The sequence below is a fragment of the Accipiter gentilis genome, chromosome 10, assembly GCF_929443795.1.
Source record: "Accipiter gentilis chromosome 10, bAccGen1.1, whole genome shotgun sequence".
NCBI lineage: Eukaryota > Metazoa > Chordata > Aves > Accipitriformes > Accipitridae > Astur > Astur gentilis.
This window is the reverse complement of record NC_064889.1, coordinates 38,115,466-38,141,956: the sequence shown is the minus strand read 5'-3', so window position 1 is coordinate 38,141,956 and position 26,491 is coordinate 38,115,466. Positions and strand designations below refer to the sequence as shown.

The window sequence follows — 26,491 nt, the reverse complement described above, 5'->3', positions numbered from 1 at the left end:
ATTAAAAGGAGTGGGAATTAAAAAAAAAAATAAATTAAAAATGAAGGGTAAAAGAGAAACAAGAAAGAAAAATTCCGTTGGACCTCGGATGTAGGATTCACCTCTGCAGAGGAAGGAGTGTTTGCTGACTCAGGCTCTGAGCAAGATGGGGAGAAGGCAGCGAAGTTCTCCCTCCAGCAAAGCTCGGGCTTTGCTGTGATTCATGTTCACCCCATCTCGAAGCACGCAGCTCTCCCGCCGCGGCTCCCCCCAGAACTTGCAAGCCTGGTAGAAACACTCTGTTAAATCGCACGCCGTGCGTGTGTCGTGTTAAATACTAAAAAATATCCCGTTAATATCTGCAAGCTCTAGGCCAGCTGGTTGTAGGGATCGCTCCCCGACCGGGTGGTTGCTCCAGAAGCATTGAGAGTGCTCCCACCGCTGGGACCGGCCTCTGACGTCAGGCTGGAGAGGGGCATGGCTATCGGGCTGTGCTACAGCCTTGAACCCTCTCCAGGACTGCAAAAAGACGAAGAGCCCAGACATCTCAGAGCTGAAGGAGACGTATTTCTAATGGAAAACACATTATCAGGTAAGGAGTTGCATGCTTCTCTTTTGTGAAGGGGAAATTATACCTAGGGCGTTTTCATGCAGGGGTTGTGTTCGGTGATTAATTTTTGCTTTATTATTTTAATACAGTGTTATGCTGAATGCGTAAGAGCTGTGCTTGCCAGCTCTGTTCTCTGACAAGCACTAAGCTTTGCATCAAAATGTTTGAGGGCAAAGGAGCAAAAATATTCTGCTTTTCTGGGTGTGCGGGGATTTTGATTCTGGCCGCTGATGTACTTTGGCTCTAAGCAAAGAGCCACAGGTTGGGCGCTGGGTCTTCCCAGCTAACGATCCCTCCCTTCGCTCCCCCTCCTCCAGCCTTGCTATCACCAATAAAGGCTTCTAAAACCACGGACCCCCAAATTTCATTTCTCTGTATGAATTAAGGTGTTGAACTTTGATACAGGGCAGGCTTAGGGCTGTTTTTCTCGAGTGGAGAGTAGGAAAAAAACCTGTTTAAAAAAACTGCGTGTTAAAGAGTAGACTCGGTACAAATCTATCTCGTATTTATCAGGAGTTAAAGACAGGGCTGCGTAGGGGCCAGATGCAGGTGTTTTGTGACTGCAATAACTGGCAAACAGGAGGGGATGGAGAGGGCACGTTCACCTCTGCGCTCCCCACGCGCAGGAATTAATTATCGGCTCTCGGAAAGCTGGCGGCTCCTCTGGGAAGCACGAGACACATCGCACGTTGCTTTCTCCGTAGCTAGCATTGAGAGGTTCCTACCAGTGCTCCTAAGGAGCAGCTTGCTTTTAGGAGCTAGTCACAATATGCTCTGTTAATTTTTTATTAGAGGGGAAAAAAAAAAAAAAAAAAAAAAGAAAAAAAAAAAAAAGTCTGAGGAGGTGCCAAATAGGAAATCCCTGAGATGGTAAATAAATGACGTGGTTATGTGGGACATTCCTTCCCGGGACAACCTTTGGTATAGCAGAGCTAGACAGGGGATCCCAGCAGAAGTTACGGCAGTGCCTAGGGCTTGTGTTCCTGGAGAGCATTTAGGGAGCCCTCGGGAGGGAAACGCTTCCAGAGACATCCACTTTTACAAGCTCTTAACTGGTTTCAAGCTTCTCAAACATCGTTGCCTCCCAATAAATTTCTGATGTTTGGGTTTTCGTCTTCTGAATCTGAAGTTTTGAATCTCAGGTCTTGTAGAGGCAGCTCTACTGCTTATGTTTTTTGTCTTTTGATATCTCTTTGAAAGTTAACTTCTTCCTGACAAAGTTCGTGCAGCACTTGTAGGCTGCATCACTTGTTTGAATTTCTGGCTGCATGTTTCAGCTTCCAGCAGTATTTGCTTCTTGCTCTACTGACAAAAATAAGATTAAAACTGATAGAAATTTAGTTGGAATTTTCTAAAAAGTTGTAGGTTAGCTCCATCTTTTTTTTAATGACGTGTATATTACATAGAAATTCAGTGCAGTTTTTACCAGACCATCACGTTCTCCATGTTATCCAAATACTCCGGCATGAACCTTTGTTTACCACCCCAGCATCCTGGGCTGGGCTGCTGCTTTCAGTTCACAACAACTGAAATCCAGAGCTGGGCAAAAAAAAAAAAAAAAAAAAAAAAAAAAAAAAGGTAGCCCTTCCTAGAAATCTCTTCCTAATTGCCTTTAAGCTTCATTGTCAGCTGCGGTGGGGAAGCACGGGCGGGCGAAAGCTCTAGGCAGGGAAGGGAGAGCACCGGGGAGATAAGCCTTGTGTTAACAGTCAGAGGGTAAACAGGGATTCTGGATCCATCGCCCCTGGAGTACGCAAATATTTAATTCTTCCAAAAACAAACAATGAAGGGAACAGAGTAGTAGAACCATTTATTAACTCCAGCTGCCCAATCCGCGAAATCAGGAAATGATGTCCAAGGGGAAAAGAGCACTATGCGTTTGAGGTTGCTTTGATTTTTGGCTTCAGCCATTTTAAAGGATTAAAATACAAAAACATGTTCTGAGGTTCCCTCCCCTGCTCTCCTTCTGGGAAGGTCGTGAAACCAGTCGCTCTGAATTTGCTCTTGTTCTTGTTTAGGATACTTGCTGCTTGGCCACATGATCAAAGCTGGAGCTGAAATAAATATTCCCCATAAAAATATCCCCCAATAAATACTCCCTGCTCAGTATTTAGGAGGGTATAAAGAAACACAGTGATGTTTTAATGCTGCCCTGCTCTAGCTATACTAGAGTTATAATTCATTTTATTAGCATTTGGGTGAAACCAGAACAAATTGGTCTCTTACCAGCCTGCTTAAGGCAGACAGTGGCAGCAGCTATTTTAGGCTACCTTTAGCATCTAACCAGTGTTTCTAACTTGGCCTCCTAGGTGGGGAGAAGGTCTGTATGTAATGGGGATGGTTTAGGGTCTAGTTACAATATCTAGAGCAGACGAGCAGCGGCTTGCCAACAAACCGCGTGTCTAAGGCAAGGGATGAATTCGCTGCAAGAAATGCAGAATCTGAGGCTCAGCTCAGACGTGCAGCGCAAACCAGAGCTGCTGCACTCAGGAGCTGGACTTGACACTGCTGCTGCTGCTGCAGATCATGTCTGGTTTAAGTATTTTGAATAACTGCATAAGAAAAAGGAAATTAAAATTTATGTCTTTCTTCTGTACGCCATCCAATCTTCTCACATTTTTAGTACAGGACAGAGTGACTTTTCTGTTGTTGATTTTATGTAAATAGAGAATCAAACTATAGCCGGTTGAATGCCTCTTTCTACAAAGCCTCTTTGGAATGAAGGAGGAGGAATCTGTGCACGTGGAAGAGGCAGCTGAGTCCGGCCCAGCTCTCTGTTCCCTTGGCTGATCTTGGGCTATTTCTTTTGAACTTCTCCTTGGTTGTCCAAACTGTAAAATGGAGAGAAGTTCTTAACCTTTGGCATGTTATTGGCTTCTTCCGAAGTGGTGTTTACCCAGGTAAATGTATTAACTTCCAGAGATCTGTTTTATTCTAAATGATATTATTTTCTTTCTCATCCTAGCTGGAAAAATGCAGGGGATATTGAAGAAAGCCTCAAAAATCTTTCAGCAAACCCGAGCTCTCCTGTGGAAAAATATTCTTCTGGTGTGGAGGATGAAGACAGAAAGTTTTCAGGCAAGTACTGGCTCTTCCAAAGGAAAGTTACTATTTCCACTACAAAGTATTTTTACGTTGCATTGTTTTTATGCTAGGTGATATATGAGAACCCTCAGCTGGTAGTGTGGTTCTCTGGAAAATGTCAACAGTTACGCTTCTTCCCGTGACACTACAAAATCACGGCATAATAAGGGCTTGTTACAAAGCTGACTTATTGCTTTTGGTTGTTGATCCCATTTCTGCACTGTCCAGAGGAACACAATGTCTAATTCATGATCACGGGTGTAAAATTATCAGCAGACCTCGTTGGCTCCGGTACTAAGAAAACATGTTTTTCACTTGGAACATTCCTCATATTTTAAAATTATTACACCTGTGAAACAGCTCTTCCTCCTGTACAGAAAGAAGGCTTTCACGGCCGGAGGAGCTGGACCGTGCAGCCAGATCAACATGGGATGAGAAGGGTCCTTGAAGACACTTTCCATACCACCAGGTCACTGGGCTGCCACTCACCTTTGCATTTCCTTCCTTTCATCTAGGAATGGATGACATCATTGTTTTTTCTCTTAATAATACAAATATCATCCAGTTTGATATTCCACTACCCGCGGCAAGAAATCCCTTATGACTTTCTTGGACGATTAGACGACCCAGCCTTTAACGCTACGGGAGTTACACTCGCGTACACACCCGTCACAAACACCACCAGGAGAATAATGAGCAAAGTGGCTTCGGATTCTGCAATGACGGGTAACGCTGCTCTTAAATCTTTGTTAGAGCTGCCCTGTCTGAACTGACCCTGGCACAGTCCTCGTTGGGGTGGGGGGAGAAAAGCATTTGGACAACACAATTTTTGAGGGTACAAATTATCGCTGATGCCCATTTTTGTGTTGTTGCATGACTAAACACAGTTTCAGCTGTGGTGGTTTTATTTATATTTTTTTTCTTTTCTTTAATGACAGGTATAATAATAGAGGAGGAGGAAAATGAGAAAAAAATGGAAACGAGAGGAATTTTGGAGGAAGACATTATTGGTGTTGTTTTTAAGGATGATTTCTCCTACTGTCTCAGATTTCAAAGCTACAGTGTGGTGTCTCCAAATGATGTCTTTGAACACATCGGTAACAAAATAAATGAAACCAGAGAATTTGGGTTTACATTACAACATGCTTAGATGGATCTCTGTGCTGCCATGCCACTCAGAAGGGCTTGAGACTGTATGTGCTAAGTGCATCAAGAAATGTATTAATTAGAATTTGAGGTTTTGTTCACTTAGAAGGAAACAAATGTCAGAGAAAAAAGTTTTTAAGAACATGTACACATTATCCACAGTCCTTTTCGTCCCTCTCCCTTCCATGTCTTATCATGTCAAATCGTGCCTGGGAAACGAGCATTGTGTGTGCACTGCTATACTTCTAACATATAGTGCATTGGCATATATTTAATACATTAAAACATAAACCTGCACACACGTTTGTCTACATTACTACTACTTTGATCAAATGCACCCCTATTGACTGAACAAAAGTAGTAAACTATCGGAAACAAAAAGTAAGCTTATTATCAGATAATAATCAAGTGAGTTCATCATTTGATGGGGGAGGGGGGGGGGAAGTTTTTTGCTAAGAACTGGTCTTGGGAAATGGAAGTCATGGAGAGGCTATTTATTCTGTCTACACAAGTCAGTTGGGCACGTTTACGGTTGCCGTACTTGGAGCCTGGGCTCCTGCCAAAATAGGAGAGCTGAGCCTGGGCGGCTCTTCTGCACCGTGAAGACAGACAGGATTGATGCCACATCAGGTTGGCCCATGGAGCCAAAGCCACCAATTCCCAATACCACATTATTCCTGGAGAAAAATGGCTGCTCCAGGAAAAAGGCTGAGTAAAACTAAACCTTGATTTCCCGACTCTTAGGTCAAATACATTTTAAAGCCCACACATTATACATAAGCATTTATATACACAAATATATGGGAATACATAGATAAAATTCTTCATTTTTTTTTCTTTCCTACAGACACCTGCTCCAATTTTTCATCAAGTAACTGCAAAGTTCCTTTGTACTGGTATGCAGGTTTCCTAACAGTGCAGTCCAGCATTGATGCAGCAGTCATAGAAGTAAGTATGATCATGATAGAAAATACGTTTTCTGTTCTTTCCAAAGTTATCTGTAAATTTAAAAAAAAAAAAACAACCAAAAAAACCCCCAACACCAAACCAGTTCATTTTCTGTGATCATTAACTTTTAAAATACATAGCGTGATTCAAAAGTTAAGAGAATGATAGATCATTCTCATGGCTCAAGGCAACATTTGTGTCTATTACGAGGCAATACAAAAGATACTAAATATTGAGGTTATTTGCCACTTATAACTGTAATGTTGTTATTGACAGACTCATACTTTTAATGCTTATGAAAACCTGTTTGTTTTGATGTTGGCTGTTCCATTACGGCAAATCAAATCAATGGCTAATTTCTTTTCGTTAGGTGAAAACAAACCATTCCGTCTGGGAAGAGATGAAGTCAATTAGCGGTGTTCGTCTGAAATCACCCTTAATCAAACCTGTATATAAACTGGATTATATTTGGTTTATTATTTACATTACATTATGCTTCTCCCCATATATGTACTTTTTATCAGTGAAAGTTATAAGAGAGAAAAAGAAGCTCAAGGTGTTAATGAGAGCAATGGGTTTGCAAGATACCGCATTCTGGTAAGTCTCATAGAAATAAACTGTGTAATTACAGGAATTATATTATCTTACATATATAAGATGTATAGTAGCTTGCAGGATGGATGTGGGTCTGGTACCACCGCTCAGCTGAGCAGTAATTCCCCAGACTCCAGCAGCATTCACAATTGCCTCACCGTACGTCTGGGCATGTTGAAGCCAAGTTTTGCAAGTTGTTGAAGCAAAACCTTTGCTGCTTTTATCTGTAACAGACCATTTGCTGGAGGACCCCAGTTTCCGACAACATTGCTCTGATACAGAGGGGTTTTTGTTGTTGTTTCCTATACTTGGCTCTGCTCTCCTCCCCCCAGAAATGAAAGCACTCTTCCAAGTAGCAGAGATGCATGTAGCAAGGTTCTTGGTGTTGAGGTGTTGCTTGCCGCCAGGAAATGGGTGACTATGCACAGAGAACACAAGAAGTGAAGAAACAACAAATTTGGGGGAAAATTGCAAATGATGAAGCACAGGAGGGACATAGAGTCTATCAAAACAGGCTCCCAAAGCCACCTGAGCATGAGTATTTCACATCATTAGGAAAAGCGTTAAGAATAAGTGATCCTGGCTGCAGAGGATGCCCTGTGGCTCTTTGCTGGCATCATTTGGGTAGGTGCAACACATGGATATTTGCACCTTTCCAGTCTGGAAACTGTAAATGGAAGTGTATTTGGAATTACAAAGTATTTGAATTAAAAAGAGTGTGTCTTGTATTGGCTATGTCACGGCAAGTGCTGTCATGCACAGAGGCAAAAATAACTATGCCTTCATTTGTAGGTTATCCTGGAGTTTGCTGTACACAGTTTACGTTTCAATAACGGCAAGTCTGCTCACACTGATCACGATTAAAGGAGTCATCCATGATCACAGCTTCTCTGAAATATATTTTTTTTATTTCTTTTATGGCATAGCATCTGTAAGTCTGCTTTTGTGTTCTTAAACGATGCACAATTTTTTCTGTTTCCTAATTAAAACACCTGAAACTCAAAGTCCACAGAGTACTCTAGGGCTGGGAGTTATAAGAGAAAGGAACAAAAATTTCTCCACTACTGGGGTTTATTGTTATAATTTGTAGCCTAATATATTACTGCTATTATGTTTTGGGAGATTCTGGCTTGAAATCAAAGAGAGGTGCTGGCACCAGCATTAATGGGAAGGCTGGGGCTGCCTCCTCGCATCCAGCCTCCTCGAGAGGCCAAGAGGGGTCTGACCTGTCTGCCCCTATAGACCTGTCCTAAATATCAGAGCTGTCTGCTAAATGAGGCAAGCCTTGTGATGTGCCATTTGCATCTGTAGGGGACAACTGAAACTCAGCTGGGTCTCTAATTTTGCTCGTTGGATTTTCACGTTGTTTTTTTTAATTGCCAGCAGAAGTACATCCTGCTAACTACTGGTTTTCTCTTCTGCAGATTCACTTCTGTTTCATGCTCAGCTCCTTGTTAAAGCAGCCAAATATTGCCAGTTTTGTTGGATTTGTCCTTTACGTCATCTTTGGATTCCTGGGCTTTTTGACACTGTTTGAAAAACTACCACCATCTTCGGAATGGATTTTTAATCTCTTCAGTCCTTTTGCTTTTACAGCTGGTATCTCAAAGGTATGTTCAAAATAAAGCCAGCACATCATAAAAGTTCAGCCCACAGCAAACATGCTGCAGACTTCTGCCAGATAACAGTAACTGCCATACGTCACTTGCATTACCGTAACGACCCAATCACACCCCTCTGCCCTAAACGCTTTGTGAAAAGAAAACTTGACTCCAAAAAGTACATGCCAATTCATAACAAATACAGTTGGACTTTCAACTGCATCATGAATTTTACTGGCTGTATATACAATAAATTTCGATCTCTGGAAAATTATCACAGCAGTGGGATGTGTCTGGTGGGTACCAAGATTTGCAAGAACTGTGAGGTCTTGAAGTGCTGACTTAGCAAATACCATGTGCATCACTCTTCTGGTATAGTAATGACTTCTCCACGATTTTGAATTCAGCTTACCGAAGCACTTCTGATCCTTGTGATCGTAATAAATGTTGCCCTGCTTAGAAACAGCATCGTGAGCATGAGCGGGCATGGGTTTCTGGCAAAAACCGTCATGATGACACAGCAGTGGCTTGCACATAGTATTTCTGGCGAAAGGAAGTGTTGCATCTGACTTGTGCTTTTTTCTTTTTTTTTTCCCTAGATGGTAAAATTAGAAAAATATGGACCAGCTTTTACACCAGAATTGTACCCTTTCTTTAACCTATACCTCATACTGAGCCTTGACAGTGTCTTGTATCTGCTCTTGGCCATCTACTTTGATAAGGTTTTGCCTGGTAAGTAGAAGTGTGAGGGAAAGAACACAAATTGCCTTGCATTTTTCTTCTATAATCCTCTCCCGTTATAGGGGGAAAGTCACCAAAGGGGCAGCGGGATAGAACTGAGAAAACTGCAGTCTACGTGGAGCAACACAAAAGGTGTCCCGGTAGCGAGCTCCTCGGGTTGTGTAAAGGCATTTTAACAGCAATGACCCTTGCCACGCTAGGTCAGGGGATGAACACTGGATTTGCTGGTTTGCTGAGGAAAAGAAAAATTGGGAAGAATCCAGTTTTCCCAGAAGCTGGGTACATGTAGCTACCTCGTTTGGCCCTGTCTCAAAAACAGGCTCCAAAAGGAACATTAAACCCTGCAGCGCGGCACAGAGATCCTACTCCAACATCCCTAACACTGGGTTTAAAAGGATGTTGTAGGACTTGACCTGATTTTCCTATATCTTCTGGGCCAAAGAGCTTGTCCATGAGGTCTTTGCTGTGATCGTTCCCCACCTGCATTTACAATATGGACGACTGGACAACTTTAATTACAGAGCTTACCAATCCTTTTACGCTGCTGAAAGTCTATATTCTGCAGCTATAGAGGAAGAGATGGCTGGACATGGCACTTATCAAAGTTGAGATGACAGGTGCCAGTTTGGGGCTGATATTTCACCTTCTCTGTTTCTGAATTAGGCAAATACGGAGCACCCTATCCACCTTCGTTCTTCCTGAGACCATCGTACTGGTTCAAGCCCAGGAGTGGGTACACGGGGGTGCGAGCTGGCAGCGAGAGCAACCACGGTCCTATCCCCAGCAATAACACGGAGCCGATGCCTCCAGGCTTTGATGGGAAGGAAGCAATTAGGTAAAGACTCCTGTAGGCATGAAAAATAGAACGCTACGTGTTATATTTGACTCTAGAGACCATAGCCGTGTTGCACTGGTAAATGTCAGACTGAGCCGTCTAACATATACAGATCAGGTTAATGGTAAGCATGTGAAAGGGAGGGTTTGTTCAGTGTTTCATTCTGCTCTAGACCTGGATTCGAACATTTATTAGACATCGTGCATCCTCTGTGCCAGGGACCGGCTCGCTGCCCCGCACTTTCCTCTTTTCAGAGCAGCAGCAGCGAGTCCGTTCCCCTTCACCATCGTCTTTGAGAACACTGCTGATGGAGTGTGCTGCATAAAATACTGCTATTTACATCTTTATGGGGCTAGTTTGGCCCATTGCTGTTCCCGCCCATTGCTTATTACTAGAAAGCAAATATAAATCTGCTAAAATAATAACTAGGTCATCATTTTTAATTGTATAACCACGTGTTGTCTCATTCCCTAGGGCCTCCTGCTTCATTCACTAAGTGTTCATTGAGTTTGACTTTGAAACATTTTAAGCATCTTTTAGAAAAGTACATTAGCTAAATCTGCTTTAAAGTGCACAAAAAACAAATTGCATAAAGCAATTCCTTCAGATGGTAAGGAGCAGGACCAGTTTGAGGAGGAGGTTGAGAATATTCTTCCAGTAGTTTCCAAAGGTTACTTCGAGGCAGAGGAAACATGCCAAAATTGTGAGATTCAACAGTAATGGCTTGCTTACCTTTCCTTTAGACTAAACAATATTAAAAAAATATACAAGAAGAAGGACAAGAGAACCGAAGCTTTAAGGGGTAAGAAAGGTTTTGTAATTCTTTTAATTTCATTTTTCACTACATAGGAACGCAAACTGTTTTGAAATGTACTGGACGTACTTAATTCTGCCTCCAGCACTGTTAAAATACATTATGCGATGGTTATTTCTGCTGGGGTAAATCACCGGCAAATTTCTACCAGGTTGTTATCTTCCTGTTCACTCCAGGAAAATTATCATTTATTGTATTTTGCTACAGCAGAAGTCTCCTTAAAAGCTGTGGGGTTTGCAGCAACGAACCACTGCAAAAATGCCTTCTCAAACCTCCCTTTCAAGATGTGAACTATTTTGGGCAAAAAAACCTTGGCTATAGCCAGGGACCAAAAAAACAAATCTGCTGTCACTGGCTGAGCAGTGTTCTCCAAGCACTTGCATCTCTGCCAACTGCAGGTATGCAAGTAGTTGGCATAGTCGTAGCATAGTTGTAGGTATTTATTAAATACCTTTGTTTAACAAGAACTCCAAGTGACGGTGAAAATATCAATATGGTCTCAAAGGTTTACATTGAATAAAAAAAACCCAACACAAACAACCCACAAGAATACAAAATAAGTCTTTTTTTTCTTTTTTTTTTTAAAGGAAATGAGGTAGCAAATTCTGGCTGCTTTGAAATAACTCCTGAAATCTCAGGCGTTGGAAAGGCTATGGGCTCTTCACTTTCTGTGGACTCTCTCTTGAGCCACGCTAAAATAAAAGGTTATGAACCTCGTAGAAAATGGAAGGCAAAATTCTTTAAATATTAAAGTTAATACACTTGTTCCCTGAATTCAATCAAGACATGACTGTATTTTCCTTATTAAGTTTAGTCCTAACTTCTGAAGATGCAACCCATGGTTTTGGATCTGTGTTTTTGCCCCTGAGCTTCAAAAGAAATGTCACTCCTCTGTCATACCTGGCAGCAAGCTACAGGTACGAGTCTATTTCTCACCGACTTTAATCCTAATGTTATCCTATTTCTATTCTAGGTGTGTCCTTAAATATATATGAAGGCCAGATCACTGCATTGCTTGGTCACAGTGGATCTGGAAAAACTGCTCTCTTACACGTGCTCAGTGGATTTTCCAAGCCTTCAGCTGGTAAGATGATGGACCTGGATGCTGAAGAGATGCTGTTTGTTTTTTCAAGTGTAAGGGGGTAAAGATGCAAGACCCCAAGTTTTCCCTCAGTCATTCAGTCTGGCTTGTTGTCAGTGCAGATTGCTGCTTCAACACGAGCTTCACAGCTAATCCCTTGTGGATACGCTCATGTGTGCAAGCATACACAGATGGTTATTTCTCCATCTGGATAGCCTGATGTTTTCCACGAGCTGCATACCTATAGGAAATATGTTTTAGTTCTTAAGGGAGAAATTTCGTGCTCTGAAATACTTTTGAGTGGTATTAAAGCTCTGGACAACTCAAAGATATTTTGGCTTTTTTTTTTTTTTTTTTTAAACACTTGAGAAACATCCACAATGCTGGAATTAATGTCAAAGGTATGAACACAAAGCAGTTTGCTTTCCCCTTATAACTGGGAAATACTGTACAGTATGAAATTTGTTCCATTCATTCCCGTGTGCAGGTTCTGCAACGATCTACAACTACAAAGTTTCTGAAGTACAGGATATGGAGGGAATACAGGCTATGATTGGGATTTGCCCCCAGTTTAATTTGCATTTTGAAGCCTTAACGGTGAAGGAAAACCTGAGAACTTTTGCTCACATCAAGGGGATTCAGTGGAAAGAAGTAGAGCAAGAGGTTGGTATGTGCTTGTCAGTCACTGACCTCTGTTTTATGGCATCTTGGACAGTTTGAGCTTGCTTTATAAAAGTTTATCACCAGCATCTTGTTCTGTGGAAATGAGAGCAATCCTAATTTAGGGGAGAAGTGATTTTTCAATTCTTTCTTATCCTCATGTCCGAAGAGTTAGAATTCAGATTTGCAGTATTGATCTCTAAGCAAAGCCATTTAAAGCAGATAAGTTTTAAATCTTGAAGTTATACTCTCGTGTACTGTGTGTAGCCATTTATCAATTAACAGGCAACCAGTGCTTTGGAAACCTGGCTCTTGTCTTTTTATATTGCCAAGGTGCAGAAAGTTCTCACGATGTTGGACCTCACCGACCTTCAGGACGTTCGCTCCGATGCTCTGAGTGGGGGACAAAAAAGAAAATTGTCTCTTGGCATTGCAATTTTAGGGAATCCCCAGGTAGGGACTGGTCATATTTACACATACACAACACGTACAGTTTTAGCATGTAGCTTTGTATTTTGTCTTGGCACGCAGACATTTGTACTTTTCCCCCGGCACTCCAAGTCTGTTGACTTACTAATTCACTCAGCTGCTGGAAAGATTAAGGAACCTAGGTCAATAAGAACCACATTTTAAATTAAAAGGATAATAATATTGTAATAGAAGAAAGAGCATTAAAAATGGCTGATATTTGAGGATGCATTTTATTCTTAGAGTGTGATCATCAAAAGCATGAAATGAAAATTATGTAAACACAGAAATGCCGGCTTGGACACATGGAGGTCTGATCTTATTCACCTTTGCAGGTGTTGCTTTTAGACGAGCCAACAGCTGGGTTGGATCCCTGCTCCAGGCACCACGTGTGGAGCCTTCTGAAGGAACGCCAGGCTGGACGCGTGACATTCTTCACGACCCAGTCCATGGAGGAGGCTGATGTTCATGCTGGTGAGCCCAGATTTTCACACCGTAGTTGACTACAGTTTGCAAATGAGGGTTTCCCATTGCAGAGCCCATGTACGGGTCCCACCATGATGCCACCTGTGCTCTCTGGACATGTTTTGCCTGATAGCAACCACCCAACCCAGGCTGAGCAAAGGCTAAAACTGGACTAACGTGCCCCTCCAAGACCTTGCTTGTGCTCTGCTTCAGGATGGAGCAGTTGCATATTACCTGGATATACCGCTAGCAGCACCCACACAAATTAGTGATATTGCTTGAATTGATATTTTTGCTATTTCCTTATTGCTCCTGAGCTGCATGGGCAATTGTCCACAAGCCTGTAAGATTGCATAATTAAAAGATTAACCTTCATGCTTCGGAGAAAGGCAGAGGTTTAAAAAGAAACCTTCAGCACTGGTCTGGTTTTACTCCTCCCGACTTCATTATAAAAATGTCTGTTGGGTTCAGAAGGAGCAGAGTGAGATCAGACTGCCACACTGCTGTAAATTCCCCCTAACCCCTTTGTATTCATACCTCCTTAGATCGGAAAGCTTTCCTGGCAAATGGGAGATTACAGTGTGTTGGCTCATCTCTGTACTTGAAGAGAAAATGGGGAATTGGGTATCACTTAAGGTAAAGCCTTTTCTTTTTGGTCATCACGCTTTTTATGAAAAGCTTCTAGTCGATGTGCCTATGTTCTTGTAGAGTCTGTGTCTCTATAGAGTTTCTATATAGAGTAATAGAAATCTTGACAATTCGTTTTAGAAGACTTTTGAGGCTGCCAAAAATATGTTGCTTTGGATAGCAAGCTGCTTTTCTTTGGAGCCTGATCCTGAAAGCTCTGAGCATGTACCCAAAAAGACTTTGCAACCTGCTTTGAAGCCAAAAGGGGACCAGAGTAAGATGAATTGCAATTTCCACATATTCCGTGGTGCCAGAGTGACATACAACAGCTTTAATGTGAAGTTGTTCTTTGAATTTTAATTTCTGTGTTCTTGGTTTAGCAGTACTGGCCAGGGTCGTTATTCTTAACCTCAACTATTTCTTGCATGCATGGCAAAACCAGGGGCACTGCAGATGTCTATAAAAATTCCCACTGAAATGCTGCCCAGTTCTGGAGGTTTCCCTGTGGCCTGAAGAACGACCACTGGCTTTGTATTTTAAATGGATGATGCATACCTTTTTTTTCTTTTTTTTTTTTTTTTTTCTCCTCATTTAATATCATAGCAGTTGCTTTTTGATACAAACAGGATGCGCATAAACGAGCTGTGTGACCCTGAGCTTACATCATCCCTGGTCAGACAGTACATCCCCGATGCTGTGCTCAAAGGACAGAAAGGGGACGAGCTGTGTTATATGCTACCTCTGGAAAACACTGATAGCTTCCCAGGTAAGACAAACCTGTCGTTGTACCTGTTGTAAAGAGAAACCAAGTGGTGGGAAAAGCAGAAAGCAAAGTTGCTGTGAAGGGAATAACTAAATTCTGTGGTCCATACTACATGGGAGCTGCATAAACATCAGACTTAAAGAAAGCCTCTAATGGACATACTAATATTAATAATGCAGATGAACAAAAGAAAATCCACCAACTAATCTACAAACTAAAGGCCACTGAGTCTCCTCTGGTTCAGGATGAGATTTCTCCTACCAGGAAGGCCCATGGTAATCAAGAACTCTGAATTTTCTACTATTTACCTCTAAAGAGCACAATAGTTTTGCCATGGCTTTTAAGTTATGGAGATTAATGATGCGAATGCTAGAATGTACAATATGAATCATGCCCGTCTAGTGTTGAGTGGAAACTCTGCCTTGGTTGCTGGGCTGAGTCTGGTTGTTTCTATTGTGCAGATCTGTTCAGCCATCTCGAGAGCAGTCTTTTGCAGGGGGTTGTTAATTATGAGGTTAGCAGGACAACCCTGGAAGATGTTTTCCTGAAGCTGGAGCACAACGAAGCCATCGATCAAGAAGTTAAAACGTTGACCCCAACTGGCAAGTGTGGTATGATTAAGGTTCCATGTATACATATGTTTTAACTGAATGTCTGATGAGTTTCTGTTCAATGTGAATTTTGGTAGGTTTTGGTAGGTCAAGAGTTGCAGTTGTATTCAACTTTCCTTTAGTGAAGAATATCTTCTTGGAGAAGTCTAGATGATTCAGTCTTGACTTCCCACAGGCTTTTAAGCACAGGAATTCGAGACTGATGTTGGAAGGGTGTTTGCCTTTGAAGGGTATACTGCCCAGACCAGGAGGTGGGAAGAGATAAAGTAGCCAGAAGGCATTTCACAAGGCCAGTGAAGTTATTGGATGTGTTGCCATATGAGCCCAGGTTCAGCCAGTCTGAATTCACCGATATAAATTATGTTCTGGATAAATTATGGCCCATTTTCTCTGCCCTTGTTTCTTTTCTGGCTGAAAAATAAAAGTCTTCCTCTATTCAGAACAGAAGATCCTTGTTGATTGTTTGAGGTTAAAGCGTGTCCTTCGAACGCTCTTTGTGGATAATGGTATTTCTCGTGATGAACATGCAGAAGACGGAGACCTCGAGGAGAGGGACCAAAGCCTCCCGGTGTTTTCCGAGCAAGGGAGCGCGGCAGTGAGCGGGATGGCACTCTGGAGGCAGCAAGTGTGTGCCGTCATGAGAGTTCGCTTCTTAAAACTAAAGCACGACGGAAAGTTTCTCAGGTCCATGTAAGTACGGGAGCTCTCGCCTACTCTGCAGCCCTCATGTTGGCTTGGTGCTTTTCGAAGGATTTGATCTTTCCCGTGGGGGGAAGGCTTAAATACTGGTGGAGATGTTTAGAAGCAGAGAATTAGGTGGAAAGTGTTTAAAAGGTGCAGTAATAAGGACAGTGGGAACTTACTGGTAGAGCTCTGAATTGCTTAAGTTTTAAATTTCCCCTTGTCTTTCTCAACATAAATCACATAATTAGTTAAAGGTGGAGTTCCCCTAGACCCACTTCTGGTCTGTTTTTCCATCTAGATTGCTGTTCTTTGGAATATTTATCCTTCCAATGCTGATGATTTTCGTTGAATTTCAACTGTGGGACAGCTCCTCTAACTGGGAAATGACAGCTAGCTCGTATTTTCTTCCCACTAAAGAGAAAATTCGAGATAAATCAACAAATCTTCTCATCTTCAATGATACAGGTGAAGAACACATGATGTTGATTCACTTTCTGCACCACTCTCTGTCCTCTTAGAGTTGATAGACCAGCCTTGCCTTACTCTTTCTGTGTGTTCTTTTATATATTTATGGCTTTGGGAAGTGTTTTCTTCTGAGCAAAAGAAAATCCAATTTTAGTGATGACAACCAAGTAGCGGATATTTAAAAGAGTAATGAACTAGGCAAATTAAAAAAAAAATAAAAAAGCAATAAACAAAGTAAGTATGGAAACATACATTCTGTTTAACGAGTTTAATTAAAATAGAAAAAATAGAGGAAATATGTTTGCATAGATTCTGAATGTTTGGATTTTTTTAACATACCTCTGCAAGTGGGAACTTTTCTATATGAAACTGTTTATTTTTAAAGAAAAAACCTATAATTTCTGTCCTTGATTTGATTTCAGGTTCAGAAATTGAGGATTTCATTGCTGCTTTGAAAACTCAAAACATAATCCCAGAAATAACTCTTGAGAAAAACATCACAAGCATTCCACTGTATAATGGAGCTATAAAAATATCCCTGGAAGGCAAGGTGAAGGATATTTTTTCTTCTTTCATCCTGCATGTCAACAGGATTTTCTGAAATGTGTTTAAATGAGGCACAGTGAAATACACACACCAGCAAGAGGGAGACTATTTGACATATTAAATAATACGGGTAGTCCTGTTTGTGGGAAACCAGGATTATATTTGGCTCTTTCCACTGTATGCTTCTTTACAGCGCTCTTTAGAGAAAAGCATTAAGGCAAGTTTTTTGTGCTTTTCTCCAGAAATTGTGTCTTTATCAATCATTTCGCTCACGGTACCTGCTAGCACACTTCCACGTCTCCGTCATCTCACCAATAAAACTGTCTGCCTTTGTCGTTGCTTTTCTTTAAACCCTTCACATCTGGTCAACTCATCTTCACCCAGGACCTCACGGGCATGACGGTAACGTCTTTCGCTCTTACATCTTCAGAGCTACCGATTCACGGTCATGTGCAGCGCAGAACCCATCAACTGTTTCCCCGTGCTCGTGAACATCCTCAGCAACACCTTCCTAAGGCTCTTCAATTCCACTGCCCGTATCCGCGTCTGGAGTGAGCCCTTTTACAATGTAAGCGTCCTGCCTTTCTCGGTGAAAATTAATTTAAATAGCCGTGCTGAAGTGATAAGGGCTGGATGGGTTGGAAGCCTGGTTGGATGAGCAACCTCCGAGAGTTGGGGGTCAGTGGTCCAGCTGCTGGCCGGTTCCTTGGGGCACTGCTCGGCAGTCAATACCGGTGCTATTTAATGACAATTTCTTCTGCAGTGTTTAAGAGCTCTGTAGGGTTTCAGTGCCATAAGATATTTAAGCTTCTTCTATACGGCAGTGTGGCAGGAATACAGCAGTAATACTTGCAAACCCCACCTTTCTTCAGCATCTGTTTGGCAAGAATCAGCATCAAAAAGATGGTCTCTATCCTGAAAAATTTACAGTAATTCCAATAATTTTTGCAAATTTTAAGATGCTAAGTGTTTGGGTTTGTGGGGTTTTTTATTGCCTTGTTTTGTGTTCTTAAACACAAACGACTTACCATTAGTGTTATTGCTCACTTGCATGTTTAACCATCACATGAGCGCCGAGCTAGCTAGATTTTCCCTGGGCAGCTGTTGATTATTACTGACTCTGAATTTCTTTTCCGCAGACACAAAGCCCAGAACTAAAGAGTGATATTTTTTTCGTCTGTCTCGGCTACATGCTCATTTTGGCTGCTGGTTTGCCTCCTCACTTTGCAATGAGCAGCAGGGAGGATTACAAGGTAAAAAGCGGGTGCTGAAAGTGGTCTTACGCAAAAAGCAAATGCAAATACAATGTCTCTGGAGAGCAGTTCATGTACCAGTGGTCTGGCTGGCATTTCTAGGTAGGATGCTAGAAGAAATACAGCCACACAAGCACAACATTGTACCAAAGCGTGTTACCCTGCATCTCGGGGAATCAGCTGGGGCTCAGAACAATTTGGGTGTTAATAAAGATTTTGGGGTCAGGAGGATTTTATTTTTTTCCCCCCTTTTTTAAGAATGATGTGGTTTTAAACAATAGTAGAACTGAGAAAGAATTGAAAGTGCTTGGGAAGGAGAGGAAGGCTCAGCCAGGGAAGGGAGGAGTGAGGGTAATGGAGAAGGAGAAGGAGCAGGAATGATGCTTTAGGCTCTTCTAAATCAGTCCCCTTTTCCCATTTGCTTTCGCAGCTCCGGGCTCGCGCCCAGCTGCGGCTCGCGGGGCTCTTCCCCTCGGCATACTGGTGCGGGCAGGCACTGGTGGACGTCCCTCTCTTCTGGACCCTGCTGTGCCTCATGTTCGGCGTTCTGCTGCTCTTCAACCGTTTCTGCCCCTTGCCAGCCAGCACCGTGCTGCCCCTGGTGAGCTTTTTGCGTGCGGGAAAACGGGCAGACAGAAATCCCCTTCCCTTGTTTCTCAGTGAGATTTTGGTTTAAATATTTTAATTAAAATGGACCGCTCTAGGTGGGTTTTCATATATCTACATCCAGCTCCCTGTTGCTGATATCAGTCTCTCTCTCTAGATCATTTGCGTCATTGGTTACGGAGTATCTCTCGTCCTTCTCATTTATTTAATTGCTTTTAAGTTTCGCACTGGACGAAGCAATCGTTACATTTGGTCTTTCATCTTCATTCTGGTAAGTGAAGTGAATCTTCACTCTGAAGCGTTTGATTTACACATCTTGCCACTTGAGGTTTCATTTTTCAAATATATTGATATTCGCAAGAGTAACCCAAATCAGTGACAAATAGCCTATTTTTAAGCAACAATACATTAATATTGAAAATACTTTTTCTGCTTTATTCCAGGTGAATTTCACTCTCTATATGCTCAGTGACCTACACGAAGAGTTTTACTTCACCGTCTCTGCTTTGATTCCTGTGTTTCCACTGCTGGGCTGGTTGATATTTTCCACACCAGTAAGTAAACACGTCCTACTGAATTCAGTAATGGTCCTAATGGTGCGAACTGGAAAAGCAAGAGGGACTTTCCAAATTCCCTGTCTCAAAGTGCCAACTGTCAAAAAGACAGAGTGAGAAAAGACAACAGGAGAAGAAAAAGTCCAGGCTGGGGAGTGAGAGAAGGGATGAAGATTTCACTTGTTAAACCTTTATTTGATTGGGATATTTTTGGTTTGTTTAGTTACAAAAAGCTGTTACAATGACTGTGTTTTGGCAGCCAGGGTAGCATGGGAGGGGAAGGTGGTGGAGTGGGAAGACCTGCAGGGATGAAGTGAGCTGGCAGAAGGAGGTGAAAGGATTGAGAAGAGAGAAGCAGTGATAGAAAATATCAATCTAACCTGGCCGATTTGGGGCACCTCTGAATTAGCTGTAGCCAAGGAAGCTGCAGCTCTTTGAGGCAGTATGAACCCCCCAAAATAAGTACAGATCAAAGCTCCTTTATCCCATCCTGAAGAAAAGCTAAGCATCCCTACATCCCATACTTGCTCCAACCCTGCACTGAGGCACACAGTGCTAAGGAATTTTTCTAATTTACTGATATTTTTTTCTCGTAGCGTTTCTCATCGTTTCAAAGTGTTGGTCTTCTTGAGTCATGGAATCACATCTTCGTAGCTGTCTTTGCAGTAAGGAGCAATTTGATGACGGTTGTTTTGGAAAAGATGACTGTTCTAATGCAATGGACTTGCACTGGGCTTGTATAACTCTCCCATAAATAAAGCATGGATTATGTGGTCAAAGTTTCACATTAAATGTTGGCAGGGGAGGTATATCCAAGTAATCACGGGCTTGTGACCCCTGGATGCTGTACCTTATGTGCAAAAAATGGTGGGGGGATTAAATACAGATCAAGTATAAGGCAGAGACATTATTAATCAACTAATCAGTCTAATGCTGCTTCTGCAAATGAAAGATGTGATCTCTGCTCCTGGAGGATGTCTGCTGGGGTGCAGATTATCTGAGCTAAAATTGCAGTATGAAGTCAAGGCTTTTGCAAATGCATATGAGATGGAAATGTATGCAAAGCATCAATTTCACTTCTGCCACTTTTGGACCTTTTCAATAGCCAAAGTAAATGAGATGGGTCCCTCCATCCCCTTATAATTAAAATTAATCGAGTGTGTTGTTACCTTGTCTCCATGCAAACCTAATTAATTTTTGCTTTTTAGCCTTACATCCATTGTGTGATTTTTGCTTTTCTCCTGCGCTGTTTGGAGATGAGATATGGAGAAGCAGTTACCAGACTTGATCCTGTCTTCAGGTGTGTCCCGGGCAGGCGGGGTACCTTGCAACCCATGGTTATCCCGGTCTGTGGGGTGGGCTCGGTGCTGCGCAGCCAGGCAGGACCCTCCTGGCTCACCCCCGACAGCAGGAGGAGGGGAAGAGTGAACTTAAAAACATTCTGCAAACTCTGGACAAACCCCATATTTTTAGTTTTAACCAGTTTATCTGGAGGAGGGGGGAATTGAGAATGAAGGGAGGGATTTTTTTATTCCTTTGGGTCATTACGGTTTCCAACTTTACTTACTGGAGTTCCCCTGAATGTGTCTGGAGACAAATTCCCACCCAGTGTGTTGCAATAGAAGGTCAGTTGAACTACAATGTCCTAGAGAGAATAGTAAATGTGATTTGAGATTTTTTTTTTTTTTTTTAATAAATCTTCATAGCTGAGGTTTCAGGACACTTCACTACAGCTGCCTAAATTAGTAGTTACAAATTGAAATCCAACATTTTAACTCCTTTTCAAATATGTCAGTATTGCTCTCTGCAGGGTGGAGATTTCCCCTAAAGCTTCATCAGGCTGGGCTCATCTGCTACCTGCTCTCTGCTTCTCTGTCACCAACAGCGTGCTGCTGACCACCTAAGTCATGTGGGAGAAGAACTGTAAAAAATATTAAATTGTCAAACATCAACAAATGTAACTCAGCTAGGAGCTAGATGTCCAAATAGCTTTGAAAACCTGCCCCACGTATTTTAATTCTCCTTGAACAGATCACTGGCATGTGTTGAGCAGGGGACCAGTCAATACTTACTGATGACGAAAAATCTATAGCTGGCCTTTATTTTCTCATGCATGCCAGTGGGATTTTTTTTTTTTTTTTTCTCCCCCCATGAATCAATATATGAGCAAACACAGTTTGTGGAACAGCTCCCTGAATTCAAATAAATTTTGCAGGGTGCTGCATTGGCACTGCCCTGGGAACAAACTTGTAAACCCAAGCCTTTTTGGAAGCGATTCCCAGTGACACCATCTCTCTTCCTCTGCTCATAGGATCCAGCGGAGGAGAGCGGTCACCCACCAGAACAGGGACCATCCTGGGGAGGAATCCCCAGAAGTCCAGGCAGAGAGGGAGAGGGTGAGGAGCATGATGACTTCCCTGCAGCAGGAGGAGGTGAAACCAGCCTTCTGGCTTGTTTTCTTTTTCATTCTCCATCTCCAGGTCTGTCTCTGCTTTCTTACTTCATGCATTTATTATTTACTGATCTGATGTCCAAGTGCACATCTCGCCATCCAGCCCACGGTCACCCTGGCACCAGAAGGAGTTTAGCTGGCACTATATTTTTATTCCTGTTCTGCTTTTTTCTTTTTTTTTTTTTTTTTTTTTTCCTGTTGCTCAGTTTCCTGGCTTTTTAATTTAGAAATTTTCTCTTTAAAGAGTCATACTTAATGGTAAGAACAGATGAGCTGTCTCATGGGATAGAAGAGAGTTTTTATTTCCCACTTCATCTCTTCACAGGAGTCAGTTATCATTGTCAACAGTTTGCGCAAGGAATACGAAGACAAGAAAGCCAGTTCCGTCTTTAAGAAAAAGAAGAAAGTTGCTGTCAAAAACCTCTCTTTTAGTGTTAAAAAAGGTTCAAGTATCTTGCTGCACTCCCTAAAAATGACTAAAATCTAATGTGAAGGTCACATTTGGAGACCATGTTTTTGTTAGAATTTTCTTGTGTGCCACCAGACCCAACGCACCCAGGCTCCTCCATTCACAGTTTTAATTTATGGGGATAAGTTAATGAACAACCCTTTCTCCTACTGTACTTTCAGATATTGCCTAGCACACAGAGAAGAAGGTCTTATTAAAAATAACTATTATTAACAGTTCTTGCATATTTGTTTCAGGAGAAGTATTAGGTCTGTTAGGACCCAACGGATCTGGAAAAAGCACAACTATAGACATGATTTCTGGAGATGTAACGGTGACTGCTGGGGAGGTAGGTGATTCCTTTGGAGCAGCTGGGGGGATGACCTTGATGCCTTTATAAATTAAGGGTGTGATAAGGTGATCCGGCAACGCAGTCCTTATGTCAGGCAATTTATGTACATGCAAACCTGGATATTTACAGAAGTAAGAAAAAAGTGTTGATTTATACAAAGCACATTCTAGTTTTCATCAAAATCAATGTTACAGTTTTAAGGGTTTGAGCTACATAATGTCTTCGATGTGCATTTGAAACCCATCGTGAAATTTCACAAGACCTGTAAGAAATGTTGACATCTCAAAAAAAAAAACCAAACCCAACAACCCGTCTTCAAAAACAGCCTTGCAAAACCAGGAAATTGAAAACTAATGTGAACAGGGTTGGGCCAGTAACAATCCATCACTTAATTATGTGCAGGGTGATTAATGACATGTGCTGGGCGAGGGGAAATACCACTGCTGTTACAGATTTGGGACTGAATGTTTGAAATAGAAAAGTACTACTAGGAAAAGCTAGTCTCGTGTTGGTACTATTACTCAAAGTGGTAAATACTGTTTGGTTTTGTGAAAACGCTGTCCTGGATTCAGGTGAGCAGAAGCCGTAGTAGACGGAGATGACCACCCCAACGATGTCGGCCTTCCTCTCCCATGTGCTAATGAGGTTCCTCACAACACGGGAGCAAACATGACCGCGTTTCCGAGGGGGTTCATTGATTCACCCCAGGCTAAAACATTACGGCTACGGCGGTGGGTGTGTGTTTTGTGCAGGTGCTGCTCAAGGGCTGCGATGCGGCTGCCTCGGCCCCAGGGCAGGAGAGCCCGGGTTACCTGGGCTGCTGCCCGCAGCAGGACCCGCTCTGGCCAGACCTGACGCTCCATCAGCATCTGGAGGTGTACGCTGCCGTGAGAGGGATGAGGAAAGAAGATGCCGTTGTTACCATCAGCCGGTACGAAGCCAGACGGTTTTAGCTTTTGGTTAGTCCTCTCTCCGAAGGTATAGGACGGGGAAAGGTTTTTCTGCTAATAAAGCTGGCTAGTGTGATTAAGAGACAGCACCTTCAGTGCGTCTTTACCTTGGAGAAATAGGATCTCCTTCTAATGAGATCTGCTACTTTAGAATATTCTCAGTCCCTTGTCAATGAAAATTGTGCCCCTAGTTTATCTAGAAAACATCAGAAAAAAAACTAAACTTGCTCCAGTTCATGACCAGTTACATGAGTAACTCAATTCTCTCATTAGCTGCACTTACTGCCTTGAGTTTCTGCAAAAATTCCTTAATTTACTATCCGAGCTGGAAGTACAAGGTGATGCATATCAGCCGAAACAAGTATGTTAGTCTGGTTCCTCAGTACCCTTGACACAGCATTAGCAGAGAGAGATGGTCACTTCAGCATTATTCCTTTCCACTCCCCACAGCATAGCAAAGGCCTTGGATCTCCAGAAGCATTTAAAAACCCCAGCTAGGAGGTTATCTGCCGGAGAAGCCAGAAAGGTACGTGTTAGATTTGTGTTTGCTACTTGAGCAAGTCCTGCTCTTTCTTCCTTGAACGTGGTGCACCGAAAACCGTCAGCAGAGTGGGTTCCTGGCATGATTCGTTTTCTTGAGTAGCTTTTGAATCCAGCCTGGCAGGAACCGCCCCCCTCCTCTTTCCCCACTCTCCCATATTGTGTGTTTAATAAATGCTAACCACAAATTGAATTTACAAGGTAATAACCTCTTCATGCCCCACCACATGCATCTGCCAGTAAATGGGATGGAAAACCACTTTCAGATCTTTGGCAGGCTTGGGAGTTTTGGGGAAAGCTGATTTTAGGAGATTAAAATGTTAACTAAGAACAACTGAGGGTTGAGGTGGGTTTTTTTAATCCCTATTCCTCCTGCATTTTGGAAGAGCTCCAGCTTCTAAAAGATTCACAGGGATTAAGATGTAGCAGGACAACACACCGGTTTTGCAGATAAAGTAAAAGCAGACCTGACCTGACCTGAGTGTCTTTCCCATTTCAGCTGTGTTTTGCGCTGAGCATCCTTGGAGATCCGACGGTAATGCTTTGGGATGAGCCGTCAGTGGGCATGGACCCGAAAGGGCAGCGCCATATGTGGTGAGCAGCTCTGTTTTAGCAAAGCTGAGAAGTGTGTAACAGGTTTAACAAGATGGGGTTTACCCTCCGTATCGTAATAATTGTTGAGCAGGCAAAGAGGTTCTGCCTCAGTGGCGGAGCACATCTGTATTTTCCCTTTTTCCTAACGCACAGGGGTTGGGGTACCACTTGCTAAACTCCTTATTCAGCAGGCAGTAAGCCCTTGCTAACCACCAGATGTAATCTTAATGATAGTGTACCCCAAAAAAATCTAGGTAGACGCCAGCTGAACCCATGCATTTGGTACAAAGGACAAAAATTCCTGTTTTCTTCAGAGCAAGAGAAAAAAATATAGGTAGTTCTTCCTTTTCGTCATTCAGACCTAGTGCTTGCTCTGGCTTTTCATCAAGAGTTTAGAATTTGGAGGGATGCTGACATGGCAAATTGCAACATAGGATTGGCATCCACGTGTGATCTTTAAGCAAGATGACTGAAACCTTTTAAATAGTCATCCACTTGTTTATAATTTTATCATTTCGGTTGGTTTTGGGGGAAGAGACATAAACCAGGAGATTTTCTCTGCCTGTTCCTGGGAACTAACTGTGACCCCTCTGTTCCCAGGAAAGTGATTCAGACTGCCATGAAAAGCAAGGATCGGGCAGCCATCCTCAGCACACAGTACCTGGAGGAGGAGGCGGCGACGATGTGTGACCGGGTGGCCATCCTGGTGTCGGGGCAGCTACGGTGGGCACCGGGGTTGCGTTGCTCACCGGGATGCCACGCTATTTTTAGCCTGGGGTTTTGCTGGGGATTTTTCCTTCTTATAATCTAATAGAAACTGTTGGTTTGGATTGGCCCGGTTTTGTGAAGGAGGTAGGTTGTTTTAGCAGCACAGGATAAGCAGCTGCTGAACAAGAGGATGTCTATTTGCTGCTCGTACCCAGTGATTGCTTTATTTGCTGATTCTGATGGTTTGAGCAATATTTTCCCTCCTCTGCAGGTACATCGGTTCCCTTGAGGAGCTGAAAAGTAAGTTTGGCACAAGTTACCACCTAGAAGTCAAAATGACGGACATGGGGCAAAGTGATGCTCTCCACGCCGAAATTCTGCAACTCTTCCCCTACGCGGCTCGGCAAGAAAGGTCACTACCCTGTGGGCTGCACACCCAGCCCAGCCTTGTTCTTATTGACCTTGCTCAATAATTTACGTGGGAGTACAGTAACACTACAAGCAACCCTAAACCTTGGTGTTGAGTCACAAAATGGTGAATTGATTTATTTTTTTTAATGACATTTTCAGGACTTCTTCTTTGCTTACCTACAAGATACCAATGGAAGATGCATTACCTCTGTCCCAGGCTTTCTCCAAGCTAGAAGCCGGTAAAAGGAAACAATCAGTTAGTAAGATTGCTTTCAAATTGTTCATACGGATTTGTTTTTTAAGGATGCCTTCTCCATCCCTCCGCAGCTAAACAGAATTTCAGGCTTGAGGAGTACAGCTTGTCATTGCACACTTTGCAACAGGTATGTTGATGTAGAAGTTACAGGTTAAAAACTACTTGTATAAAAAGAAGAAATAGCCTTTGACCAGTGTAAATACCGTCAGTCCTTGGCAATAACAGGGTCATTTCTGCTGTGGCACATTGCAGGTGTTTGTAGACCTCACCAGAGACCCAGAGGAGCATGACCTGGATGCAGCATCCAACAGGGCTGTGGAGCGGAGACCGCTTCATGCCTGAGCCCTTGGAGCCACAAAGGAAAATATTCAGTGTATTTCATCAATGTTACTGATATGTGTGATCGGATGCAGCCCTAGGACTTGGTTACCCATGTCGCAACACGTACCGCTCTGCAGGTTTTCTGCCTCACAAAGAAAAAAAAGAATGGTTCTTTCAATAAAGCCTTTATCCTTTGACAAATTGATGCCTGCCGTTCATCTGTACCCCTGCTCAGACTGATTCGTGAAGATTCGCTGCACTGAGGAATAACCCTGCCAGGATGAATTTCTGGTCCCAAGGCAGCGAGGTGGGCACCACGGCTGT

The 26,491-nt window shown here is 42.6% G+C and overlaps 1 protein-coding gene across 2 annotated transcripts; it reads left to right on the top strand.

Moving 5' to 3' along the window:
* Positions 1-51: 51 nt before the first annotated feature.
* On the top strand, positions 52-26,379 carry LOC126044022 (ATP-binding cassette sub-family A member 9-like). 2 transcript variants are annotated; one of them, XM_049813134.1, is made up of 39 exons: positions 52-571; positions 3,555-3,667; positions 4,189-4,399; positions 4,612-4,770; positions 5,667-5,767; positions 6,138-6,364; positions 7,154-7,292; positions 7,786-7,971; positions 8,562-8,694; positions 9,367-9,538; positions 10,282-10,340; positions 11,326-11,436; positions 11,921-12,096; positions 12,427-12,546; positions 12,897-13,035; positions 13,572-13,662; positions 14,280-14,419; positions 14,878-15,018; positions 15,558-15,717; positions 16,010-16,176; positions 16,599-16,726; positions 17,153-17,290; positions 17,862-17,975; positions 18,406-18,576; positions 18,739-18,852; positions 19,025-19,135; positions 19,732-19,800; positions 20,344-20,435; positions 21,447-21,567; positions 21,913-22,030; positions 22,293-22,384; positions 23,140-23,318; positions 23,788-23,863; positions 24,377-24,471; positions 25,072-25,194; positions 25,451-25,591; positions 25,750-25,829; positions 25,918-25,973; positions 26,099-26,379. In XM_049813134.1, the coding sequence occupies exons 1-39, from the start codon at positions 457-459 to the stop codon at positions 26,186-26,188; spliced, it is 4,968 nt and encodes a 1,655-aa protein (XP_049669091.1). In that variant the 5' UTR covers positions 52-456; the 3' UTR covers positions 26,189-26,379. The 2 variants fall into 2 exon arrangements, with proteins under 2 accessions (XP_049669091.1, XP_049669090.1); XM_049813133.1 differs by having other exon boundaries at positions 14,878-15,027.
* The last annotated feature ends 112 nt before the right edge of the window (positions 26,380-26,491 follow it).

Bases quoted from the DNA above. Each gene is read 5' to 3' on its own strand.
- LOC126044022 (XM_049813133.1), top strand. From the start codon at position 457: ATGGCTATCGGGCTGTGCTACAGCCTTGAACCCTCTCCAGGACTGCAA. The intron at 12,547-12,896 runs GTAGGGACTGGT...TCACCTTTGCAG, and splicing joins CAATTTTAGGGAATCCCCAG to GTGTTGCTTTTAGACGAGCC. The intron at 15,718-16,009 runs GTAAGTACGGGA...TTTTCCATCTAG, and splicing joins GGAAAGTTTCTCAGGTCCAT to ATTGCTGTTCTTTGGAATAT.